The following is a 12,163-nucleotide window of genomic DNA, read 5'->3' on the forward strand; positions in this document are numbered from 1 at the left end:
CGCAAATATACAAATTTCAAAACCCTTTATAATGCAAAGCATGATTAATATACGCACCTAATTTTATAATTTTAAAACATTGCTTATAACAAATGCATTGCATTGACGCATAAAAATCTCATTTCTTTAAATGTGAAACTGATTGCCTATTTTTTACATACATATATATGTACATACATGCTGCTTAAAGCTAAATTACACTATAGCGCTAAATATATTTTTAGGCGTGTGCACGTGACACAAAAGGGCAAAACTATAACTAAGTATTACACATGTATGTATTTACGTTTAGAACTGCTAATAATTGCTACAAAATTTGATTACAAATAAATAATAACACAATACAATTTGAGCTTTTCGGTTGGCATTGCAAGTGCTTAAAATATGTAACTAGGTGTGTTTTTGTTTAGAAATTGTTTTGAYAGCTACWCAGAGTAAGCCTGTTTGTAACTGAAGGCAATAGAAGTCAATAAGTGCACATAACCTCAATTGTTGCATGAAGCACAAAAGGTTTTACCACTACATATACGCGTGTGTATATGAATGTCTTAAGCTTTCGTTGCCAATTACTTACAACATTACAATTTACTGTTATTACAATAAACATATTTGAGAATAATTATTTATAAACACTTTCATTTCATTTTATTTGCTCCAATTTCTCATCACATTTAACTTGTCATTTATTTCATTTTTTGTATTACATAAATCATTTAACAAAATTATGCTATACTAATTTCTGCAACAGATTTGTTCATAATTTTTTACAACTGCCATAGTAACATTACCCACCGACTCGACTCTTTCATACACTAATAAAAAATGTCGCTAAAGCTAAAGCACAAATCAAAYAAAATGTGCGCGCTTTCCAACAAAAGCTTACGCCCAAACTCTACACAACATTGCCTTCCATAATATAATGCCTATGCGCCAAAGCGGCGTGGCACAGCTGTGCCACAGTTGCGCAGAGCCAAATTTCATTATTTTCGCTTACACTCCCCCATACTTAATTCATCGTCGGAAAAGTTGAAARCCATCCACAATCATCACTGCAAGCCACTATCTAGTAACGTGTCGTTGACACGATCCAAATCGTCGAGCGTGTCTTCCGAACCGGAGGCGGTCAGGTCGCTCAGCTCGTCGAGGCATTTCTGCTTCTTGCGCACATTCCAGTGCAGGCACTCCGCCAGCGAGTCGAACCAGTCGGAAATTTGATCTTGTGCGCATATGCTGGGTACGGGATAGATGGAGGTGGTGACGCGCAGGCAATCGCCGTGCAGCAGCTCTTGCCGGTTGCGGCCGTCGAATGAGACCCACGAAGTGTTGCGGCTGTCCGGCGAGATGCTGATCTGTATTAATTGTGGAGGTATTAGTAAAGGTTATTTAAATATATGTATATGTTTAAATAWGTGCATACCTTCAATTCCACGCCGGCGGGCACCACAATCGGCCGAAAGCTCAGTGAATGCGGGCARATGGGTGTCACCATTATCGCCGGCACCGAAGGATGTATCATCGAGGCGCCAGCCGCCACGGCATAGGCGGTACTGCCWGTGGGCGTGGACACAATCAAACCGTCACCCTGCACCGACGTGATRTATTTGCCATCCAAAAAGAGATCGATATTGCTCAGGTACGGTGAGGGCCCACGATCGATGACGACTTCGTTGAGCACCTGTAAAGTAGCCGGCATTAATATACAGCAAATTTTATAATTTCGCACTTGCTACACACCAATATATTCGTTGAACCACGGCTGCCGCTCTTATTTGTGCCATCGCTGCCATCCGTTTGGTAATTGTATGCATTCTTTGTAAWTTGATTCGTTGAATCACTTTCCGATTCCTTGCGGCGATCGTTCTTTCTGTAGATGACACAACGCAAGCGACTGCGCAGCGTGAGCGCAGCATGACCCTCCAGCACGTTGGTCACTTGCTCCTGGAAATTCTCAAATTCGAATGGTGTGAGGAAACCAAGCGAACCCAAATGGAATGCCATCACCGGTGGCACTGATTGCTGGAACAGCAACGAAGCGTACAGTAGTGTGCCGTCGCCGCCGAGACAGACTATGAAATCAATGCGATCGGTTAGATCATCACGGCCATCTCTGTGTAGCGCAAAAGTAGTAAATRCGTTTTCAATAACAATAATTTCATTAATARCGAAAGATATGATTGGTGRACTCACTTGAATGTCACTAATTTCTCTTTGATATTCTTGAATTTCTTATCCTCTATTAGTAGCGGGTCATCGAGCACCGCCGACTCGACCCAAACGACCATGTGCTTCTCCTGCACCAGCCATTCGACCAGCTGTACGAAGGGTGCCAGCACCGTTGAGTCACGCACTTTCTTTATGACGAGCACGGTGAGCGGTGGCTTGTACCAGGTCAGGCGTTGACTGGCGGGATCCTGAATTTGCCTGCAATATTCGGGAAGCGAATGATTGGAGTTGATTAGTTTTTAGCCATAAAAAWATAAATAAAACTTTTTTCTTTTCAAGGTTTTGTATATAGAAATGCATCTTTTTATATATTTATTATTACGAAGACCGTGGAGAGTCGATTCGGCGCCGTTTGCAGCARCKRGGCCCTACATACGTATGGAACAACTTGGCATGCGAGATATTAAACTGAAAGCGTACAAAATACAGCTTGCGCAAAAACTGAAGCCGCTCGATCKTCCCRAGCGACATTGRTTCGCTTTACTGRGTCTTGARAAAACCCAAGAAAATCCGACTTTTTCGAGAAAAACTTTGTTCAGCGATGAGGTCCATTTCTGGCTCAATGAATACATAAACTAGAAAAATTGTCGCATTTGGGACGAAAAGCAATATGAAGAGATTCAAAAGATGCCATTTTATGCAGAAAAAAGAAATTTGGTGTTTGTTGATTGGGGGCCGGTGGAATCCTCGATCCATATTTCTTTAAAAATGATGCYGGTGAGAACATAACGTCGCGCCATGATAGCCGACTATTTGATATCTGAAATTGAAGCTCGTGATCTCGGCGACATTTGGCTTCAACAAGACGGCGYCACTTCCCACACATCGCATCAATAAATGGATTTATTGAAAGAACACTTCGGTGAACAGATAATTTCACGTTTTGGGCCAGTCGATTGGCCACCAAGATCGTCTGATATCACAACGTTAGACTTTTTCCTTTAGGGATATGTAAMGTCTAAAGTCTATGCGGACAATAACGCTTCKATTAAGGCCTTGGAGCAAAACATTAMSCGTGTCATTCAGTCAAAATGCTGGAACAAGTCWTCAAYGGRTGGACCATYTGAGAYGTAGCCGCTGCCAACATTTGGAACAGATTATATTCAAAAAATAAATTCCAAACAATGTTATTTSAAATGATAAATTCGAATGCTACATTTGAAGTTTCTGAGTTTTTCCGTTAAAAAAGTAAGGAACCTCGAAATGGATCAGCCTTTATTACAATAATTATTATAAAAATTACTTCGTAATTCTTTACTTACATAACCATTGCTTGATTTTTCATTATTCGTCCACATGGTCCAAATTGTTGGAATGGCGATGGAGCATTCAAACTTCTGGTGCGCCTGTAAATATTATAAAAAAAAAAAACACAAACGAAATTAGTTATTTTGAATATATAATACTAAAGTACATAAAAAATATGAAAATAAATATAGAAATATAAAGTTTTTTACATACATATGTRTGTATATATATTATAAAAAAAAATTAAATCGATTAGTTTTCAAAAAACTGTATTCAACATTTTCTTCTTTCTGGAATAATCAAAGAAAGAATGATCGAAGGACCAGTTAAAATTTTGATTTTTGACAAAATGACAGTCCCTAAAAAAGTCGTTTATAGTATATGAAAAAATTTACATAGTTTTATTCATGGTGGTTTTATATACATATATTGTGTTCCAGGCCACAAKGGCATTCCGGGAAACAAAATAGCTGATGAGATAGCGACAGGTGACATYCACTTCAGTACCGAAACAGTTTAAGAAAAATACATATCAATAAAAACGGTACACAACGAAATTTCGGAAAGCGCTGACAGACGTAACAGTGTGAGATGGAACGACTTAGGGGCATGCAAGATCGCCAAGATCATGTGCTAAGGAGCAAAAGGAAGCTCCCAAGCTGTCTACTCACACGATCTCGGAATGACTGCAGGACGGTTGTTGGCCTAGTAACAGGTCACAACTTATTAACGAGGACACAGGTAGTAAGTGTAGTAGAGAAACGGCTTATCTATAACTTGGCTTRGGTATTAAGGAGCTTCGCAGTTCAAGGGACTGAATGAAGTATCTGAATTAGATATGAAGTCTCTATTAAACTTCACAAACAGCGTTGACGTTCATCTCCATCTGTCACTACAAATAACCTATAGGTCTATGTATGGCGTGACATACAATCCTTTTGACCTAACTTAACTTCATATATTGAYAAATTTCCGTAAGTAATTTGTTTATGACCCTATTCACGAAGGTATTGGATAGGAAAATTGGTGGATTTCTCAACTTCAAAGAGTTAAATTTTCAAAWCTGGGTGGCTCATGGAGTTTTTGTATGTAACTGAAGACTGTTTTTCTTGGTTTTTGAACTTCTTAACAAATTTCTGTCTTCTTTAGGTTTTCCTCAACACGAATTGTTTGTAATTTTTTTGCGAGTTTTAAATATTAGTACCGAGAAATTCATTTAATGAGCAATCAAAAAGGAATGCCAGCAATTCGTGTGCAAAAACAATATTTTGCTATAAATTTCTTGCCATTTATTGGCATAACTCCTGGCCGACGCCGCCAAAAGTGTTGCGACAGCATTTCGAACGCCAACACATACACGAATATATATACCGCTATGTATTTAATACATAAACACAACGCGAAACCAAACCAGATTTTTTAGTTGATCACCTCAAAATTGTTTAACGCGGCTGGCGGCTGGCGCCTGGCACCGAAAACTCAAAGACAGAAAAAAATCGACTACTTTTTATAGAGCGAGCGCATATTAAGAATATTTCTAGCCCATGCGCCATAAAGCTACATAGTAAATTGCCTGTAAGCATGCGCGTTTAATTTTCAACTTAACGCCGCATAAAATTTATGCCATAAATATTTATATAAAATTTCGTATAWATTTTGTTAATTATCCACACAAAATACACAAAGTATTAGCGCGGTAGTATGTGGGCGTGTTTAACCTTAAAGTTCTGCAGTCCGCCGTGATTTTGTCGGCCAGCGACAGCTGTTCCAGCACAGTTTCGCCGTTGTACGCATGAAAGCCGTTATCGGCTATAATGTCGTTATTGAATTCCTTCAAATCGATRGCGGTGCGTTTGAGCGGCACCGCGTCCAGCAGCAGCTCTTGATGGCGCCGATGTATCGGAAACATTTTTCACAGGATTTTACGACCGCACACTTTTTACGCGATTTTTTTATGTGGCTTTTGCTTAGTTTCAGCACTTAAGGCACGATAAAAAGCGCATGAAAAGTTCAAAGGCACGGAACAAAAGTTTTTTGTTGTTGTTGTTGYAGTTAATAAGTATCTTTGTATAACGTAAAAACGCACGAGAAATTGCGTACTCTCAACTAGCAGCTATTATATTTATTTAAATTTAATTTTTGTTGTTGTTTTCTTTTACACTCCACACTTTTGTTAGCTTTATTGCTCCATATATTTATACTAGTATGTTGTTAGCGAACGTTTTGTATTGCCGTGGGTAGTTGGTTGCTTGCGCGCTCGTTCGTTTGCGGCTACTGTGCGCTGCGACTTCAAGCGTTCGCCTTTTTGATTGCCTTTTGATTGGCTTCGCCTGTTTGTGGTTGCTTTTATTAGCCGTATTTTAATGCCGTTATCGTCGTCGCTCAATTGCTGTTGCCCGCACGAAGGTTAAGAAAATACTGAAAACCAGTGAGCTCTGCGCCCAGCAACATGCTACTACCAACAATTGGTAAAACGTTTTTGTTTTCGGCATCTCTTTTCGGCTCGCAACATACGGCAGAGCAACAACAGGCAAGGTGAGCATCAGTCGGTGTCTCAGCTGGCAGGAATCATAGGAAAAAACGATGAATATAGCGAAGACTCGTCGTTTATGGGCCGAAGAGGGAGGGAGAGTGTAAGCCAGAGTTGAATAATGTTGTAGTAAACTTTGTAAGAAAACAGTATAGTGGAAATAATCGTTGGCAAAAACAATAAAAAAAATATGATGTATATATTGAAATAATATTATTTAGCTAAAAAAAAAAAAATAAACCAAAATTATTGCGCTGCTCATGTCGCATGCTGTGAGCTGCTGAGAATGAGTTATGTCTCGCTGCTGTAAACTACACCACATTCAGACACTAACTACCTACAGACATAAAGACTACTGCTGGGGTGTTTAGGCAGCGGTGGGTAGTGAGCAGCGGAACTTACATGGTTTAGTTGAAGTCGCGCGGGATTTAAGCGCTCAAAACGTGCTTACTAAAAAAATTTAACGCGTTGGGATTATTTTGAAAGCGAAAATGTTATATAAGAGTGCCTGAAAATACGTAACGAAGGATGAGCGCGAAGTAGAGAAAGAGCTTGAAAGCTTAGGTCTACTTCACCGGAAGGTAACGGGTATTATATTCAGGCAAGGACTGTTTGCCACGGTAGATCCACATAACCGAAACGTAATGGGAATTATATTCAAGCATACAGGCGTGGGACTGCCAACTCGGCAATCTAACACAAAATTATTCAAGGAAAATGTCACAGCTGCACTTGATTTATCGAAACATAAATAAAGAGATTGCGCCCAACRTGGGGCTCGAACCCACGACCCTGAGATCAAGAGTCCTATGTTCTACCGACTGAGCTAGCCGGGCAATTGAAGCGTGATCGCAGAATAACGGAATTTAGATGAAAAGTATTCACAATAAAAGTCAATATTTTCAATAAAATTGTATATCAAATATTGGGATAAAAAATTGTAGAAGTAAAACAAAAAACAAAAAAAAAAACGTAAGAAATAATAATATACAGATACTTAAAAAAATATACCTAAAATGCAAAACAAGGTATCTTCAAACAAAACTCATACTATATCACATATATATATATATGTAAAAAAAAATTTTCAGCTTTCACTGTCAGATACAGCCAATATATGAACAACGCTTGAAAATTGTCAGAGATTATTAGGCAAAGGCACGTTCMTCGAAAATCATCTTCCCAGATGAGGCCCATTTCTGCCTTAATAGCTTTGTCAACTCACAAAATTGTCACTATCGGAGTTAAAGCCTCGTGTGGTTCAGGAAACGCGATTGACCGTTTGTTACAGATTGTGCTATGGCGACATCAACGCTTATTCGCTTGAAACCAKCCAATAAAATCCTTTACTTTCAATAGCGAACTTTATGACATGATGATGACCAAYTTTTTCCCCTGCAATATGATCGACGAGGAGCATCACCATTTCCAACAAGACGGTGCGTTATCTCATGTTTCACGTCAAATTTTAAATATAAACATATAGCGTACAAAGTTTGGCAACTCTTTAATTTCGAGAAATGGAAATCATGCGATTTAACGGCTCTAGATTACTTTTTTGCTGTTTCTTAAAACAAAGGTTTACGTCAATCAACCAGCAACACTGGAGTAGCTCGAAGACAATATTCAACGAACTATAGCCGAAATTCCAAAAGAAATGCTGCACAGAATCAATGACAGTTGGCGTAAAGGGTTGGAGATATGCMAWCGGAGCCGTGGTAGCCATTTGGCAGATATTCTGTTCAAATCATCAATGGCATAAGACTTATCCGAATAATAAAAAAAACCAAAATTCATTTTAACAAAATTTGAATATAATATTTCATTATAACATCACGTCGTACTTATTCTTAGACTCTGTATATGAATTGAATTCTTCAATTTATACAGTTAACAAATAATTTCTTCAAGTGTAAATAATTCTACCAGCCGTATTTACACTGGTAGTTGCAAAAAATKAAWTTGCGCCCAACGTGGGGCTCGAACCCACGACCCTGAGATTAAGAGTCTCATGCTCTACCGACTGAGCTAGCCGGGCAACTTAATTCTAATTCTAGGGTGGCATGATTTCAACGGTTTTTTTAGCATAGTTCATTTAAATAATTCTCTACATTCACTTCTYTATAGACTTGTCTATGTCTGGAACTATCAAGGGAGGGAATTACTATAGTTAAAAATTTTCAAACAGTTAAAAAACTATTAAAAAATGTTTTCTTTTTCAAGCAGTCGCCATTTTGTGAAMGAAATTGTTCAAATTTTCCATGCAACGAAACTTTGAGACAATATTCTAGAGTAGTAACATTTTTGTTTGGTTTCCAGTTTGCTGCGAGGGTTAAAATGGTGGGTACGGTCAGGTAAATTTGTTCGCGACCCCCTATTTTCTAAATTACTACGTGTTTTGCTAATTTATTAGTGCGAACACAGTAGTTCTTCTTTTCTATGGCTTCACAAAGGACTACATATAGCAGTCCACTTGCGATCTCTAACCTAACCTAACCCCATTTGATCAGCTGTAAATTCTTCGAATTTTTAACTTTTTTTCCTATATTCCTGTAATGTTAATAAATAACTAATAAAAAATACATAGCAAAAAATATTAATTGTCTTTTTCTAAAGACACTTTAAAAATAATCCTGAAATCCATTGCTCTTGACTAGAATACTCCTTTAATTATTAAATGTGTAGATTATGCATCTTATTATAATTAAAAATTAATAATTGTAATTAAATTTGAAATTAAAAAAAAAATTGTATAACGGTAAATATAACATCCTTTAAAAATTCAAAATTTGTAAAAATATTTTTTTTTTTCGATAAATATAACATCCTCGATAGTATAGTGGTCAGTATCCCCGCCTGTCACGCGGGAGACCGGGGTTCAATTCCCCGTCGGGGAGAAGGATACCATTCTTTTTTTTAATTTTAAATTAGGAAATTAAATTTTTTCAGATGCCTTTTCGGTTGTTAAGAGTCTAATTTTCTATTATATAGAAGTTTTAGGTAACACAACGGATCGGCGTACTAAGCTATACAAGTGAGGTCTCTGTTAGGATCGACCACTTTACCTAATCGAACCTCACTTTATAGATTTTCTTATAATATTTGTAGATTTTCTTATAATATTTTAATTTTTGTTGTTTCTTTTGTTCTTCTCACTTAATAATTTTTGTATTTTCAAACTACTGACCGACTTTTATTAGGCATTAAATAAACAAAAATTTAGTATAGTCACGCCTACAATCGTAAAATAGTAGCTAAAAGGTCAAATAAATTCCAATGCACAAGTATACCCGTTTTCGTAGAATTTACATAAATTCTTCCGGCCTACGAAAACAAATTATAAAACGTCAACATCGAGCACGCTATAAAAAATAATATTGTATGTATAAACAAAACAATTCTGGTAAAATCAATAAAAAAAAACAGATGATACATATGTAATAAAAAAGTAATAAAAAATATTTGTGCGATTACTAATAAAAGTTTCATTGAAATTAATAACTTGTTTCATGRCAGCAGCGCATGCGCGCACGCAGCGTGTCGCCTTTGACGACATTACATATGTATATGCCAGCGGCGGCAGGTTGGCACAGTGGCGACATATTGAACATCTGACTGCGTTATATTTTCGTTTTTTTTTTTTTTATTTGCTTATTCATCTTATGTTTTATTTACTTCGTTTAACGATTCATTTGTTGATTACAACACATTCCTTGGCAAAAGTGCTGCAATTTTATTATTTTCATTGGCACTTTACCGTATGAATTCGCGCATTAGCGATGCAAAACGCAAAAACGCACTTTGAACAAACACAAACGTACATTCATATACAAATCCACACACATATATTACATGTTCATACATGCAGGTTCATGTACGTGTGTGAGTTGCGACGGGGTTCGTTTGCCACTCACCGATGCCAAAGGTGTGGAAAATATTAAACGTATGCAGTGCACAAATATTTACATTCAATTGACGGCAATAAAAGTAATAAACTCTTATATATGCGTTTCAACTATTGCAACAACAACAAATGTAGAAATTAATTCAGTTGGTGCACTGCAGTGTCGTTGATGCAGCCAGTGCAYTATGCTCATAGGTTAGGAAGCAGAGTGCTGCTATGCAGCGCTGGCGGTTGGTGCTAGAAAGGTGCAGGCATTCTTCAGAGCGCTTTTGTACAGTTCAGTGTATGTGTGTGTATCTTAACCGTTGCACTTTCGTACTTTCGGTTTTTTGTTGGTTATGATTGCATCTGACTCAGGCGGTGGTTAACTAACTGAGTGACTGATGGTTAAAGATATACATATATATATTTAGTAACCTAATATATATTCTATGTCATATTAGGGTGGGTAAAAAAAAAATTTCAATTTATGCGATGAAAAATTTGTGGTTAGACAACAAAAAGGATGATAGCTAAGCAAGAGGCGCATAATATTAAGAATCTGCTCATTTGGTGGTACCGTCGATATCGAAACACAGCTACATATATGCTATGTCATACTAGCGGAAAAAATCTGAAAAGTTTTTTTTTCTTGTGAAGGGTATTATAGCTTAGGCGTAACTTGGACGGATTTTCAATAGTCTTCTTTATGCTGAGTACCGTGTACAAATGGGAGACATTCATCTGCAACCGGCGGATACAGTAAAATATCTAAGGCTCATCCTGGATTGGAAGCCGAATATTGAAGAGAGAGTAAAAAGGGCATCGATTGCCTTATACTGCTGTGGAGGTGTCATTGGTAAAAGGTGGGGTCTACCACCGAAAGTGGTCCTCTATGTAAGGAAACGCGAGAGCGTTCAACGTACGGTGCTTCCTTAATGCTTTCTTGCACATAGTGCCCGTAGGCATCGTCAGAAGGTGTATGGCTGCGAAAGTTGCTATCAAACTCAGAGAATCTCGGTTCGTACAAGAACACGTGTCTGAACACTCAGAAATCCTCACACGCTTTGACTTTATACTGGATTACTTGGACTCCACGATTTGATCACAATCCCAACCGAGTTCTGGCGGCTCCATCTCTGCCCATAAACGAACGTGGAAATTATGGGTGGGAAGAAGCCATTGAAGCAGATGGGCAGTGAGATTCTTTCCGGATGGRTCAAAGCTTGAGGGGATGGTTGGTGGAGGGATTTACTTTCAGAAGCTCTCAATCAACTCCAGCTTCAGACTTCCTGACTAATATAGTGTTTTCCAAGCCAAGGTTACATCTATTAAGGTAGCAGCAGGTTTACAGCTCTGGAGTGCAGCCTGCTTCAGAGAAGTGGTCATTCACACAAATACCAGGCGGCGATACTAGCCTTCAACTCTTTAATAGCGCGTTCAGGCTTGGCCAAGGAGTGCCTAACCTCGTTATCAATAGCATTGAGTGTCTTTGTGATAAMGCTGGTATGGGTGCCAAGCCTCAGCACAATGGCAGGGAATTGTAAAGCTRATGAGCTAGCAAGGAAAGGCACGCTAGAACGCTATCAGTAGTATGGCAGCCCATGGGAGSTGTTCCTATATACTTTTGTTTTCTACTACTAGATAGCTGGGCTTCGCATGAGCTTGGATAGCCACTGGGCCAACATCGGTGCATGCGCTGTCGCAGAAAACTTTTGGCCCAAKATCAATTGCAAGAGRTCTRGTGATCCCTTTGCCTTCAGTAGGRCTAGCCTCTCTCTAATTGTGAGCTTGCAACCATTCTGTAAAGCTGGGAATCTTATTAGATGCCATTCGCAGAAGCTGTATGGGAAAAGATGAGATGGAAACAACTCTAMACTTCCTTCTTGACTGCTCCGCGTTTGGTTGGTCAAGACTTAAACACTTGGGARCGCATAGCTTCAGACATCCCACCGAATTGGCTGGCGGGAATTGAAATTAAACGCATGTGCAAATTTGTATTGGCTASTAAGCTTTTTTGCTCGCTGGATTAGCCATCTAACCTAACCCAATTATAACCCCTCTTTATGAAATTGTCCTTGTCTGGAAATATCTTTTGAAATCGAATGAGTAGCTAAGATAATTAGTGGCATTTTACAAGTCAAAAAAYGGTTAAGTGTTCATTTTTATTTTTAGGTTAGAGTACTTAACTACTTTTGAAGTTGGAGGACACACCACAAATGTACCACATTCGTTTATAATTACGGGTATAAATGAAATAAAGCGATTTTAGATAACAG

The 12,163-nt window shown here is 38.2% G+C and overlaps 1 protein-coding gene and 3 non-coding genes across 10 annotated transcripts in view; 1 reads left to right on the top strand and 3 right to left on the bottom strand.

Moving 5' to 3' along the window:
* Positions 1-658: 658 nt before the first annotated feature.
* Positions 659-12,163, bottom strand: part of LOC108967159 (NAD kinase) — a 48,855-nt gene continuing 37,350 nt past the window's right edge. For 6 of the 7 annotated variants that reach the window (XM_018930422.1, XM_018930421.1, XM_018930425.1 and 3 more), the window contains 5 exons: positions 3,486-3,569; positions 2,188-2,421; positions 1,735-2,107; positions 1,418-1,675; positions 659-1,349 (listed from right to left, as the gene is read on the bottom strand). In XM_018930422.1, coding sequence (XP_018785967.1) covers positions 1,047-1,349; positions 1,418-1,675; positions 1,735-2,107; positions 2,188-2,421; positions 3,486-3,569 — 1,252 coding nt within the window. In that variant the 3' untranslated portion in view covers positions 659-1,046. Of the gene's footprint in view, positions 1,350-1,417; positions 1,676-1,734; positions 2,108-2,187; positions 2,422-3,485; positions 3,570-5,189; positions 5,894-12,163 lie in introns of those variants that run through there. The other variant, XM_018930423.1, reaches the window with a different exon arrangement.
* Trnak-cuu lies at positions 6,765-6,837 on the bottom strand. The gene has a single exon. It is a non-coding gene; the product is annotated as a tRNA-Lys (tRNA).
* On the bottom strand, positions 7,967-8,039 carry Trnak-cuu. Its single transcript has one exon. It is a non-coding gene; the product is annotated as a tRNA-Lys (tRNA).
* Positions 8,827-8,898, top strand: Trnad-guc. The gene has a single exon. It is a non-coding gene; the product is annotated as a tRNA-Asp (tRNA).

This window comes from Bactrocera latifrons, unplaced genomic scaffold (genome assembly GCF_001853355.1).
Source record: "Bactrocera latifrons isolate USDA-ARS-PBARC rearing strain unplaced genomic scaffold, ASM185335v1 scaffold_179, whole genome shotgun sequence".
NCBI lineage: Eukaryota > Metazoa > Arthropoda > Insecta > Diptera > Tephritidae > Bactrocera > Bactrocera latifrons.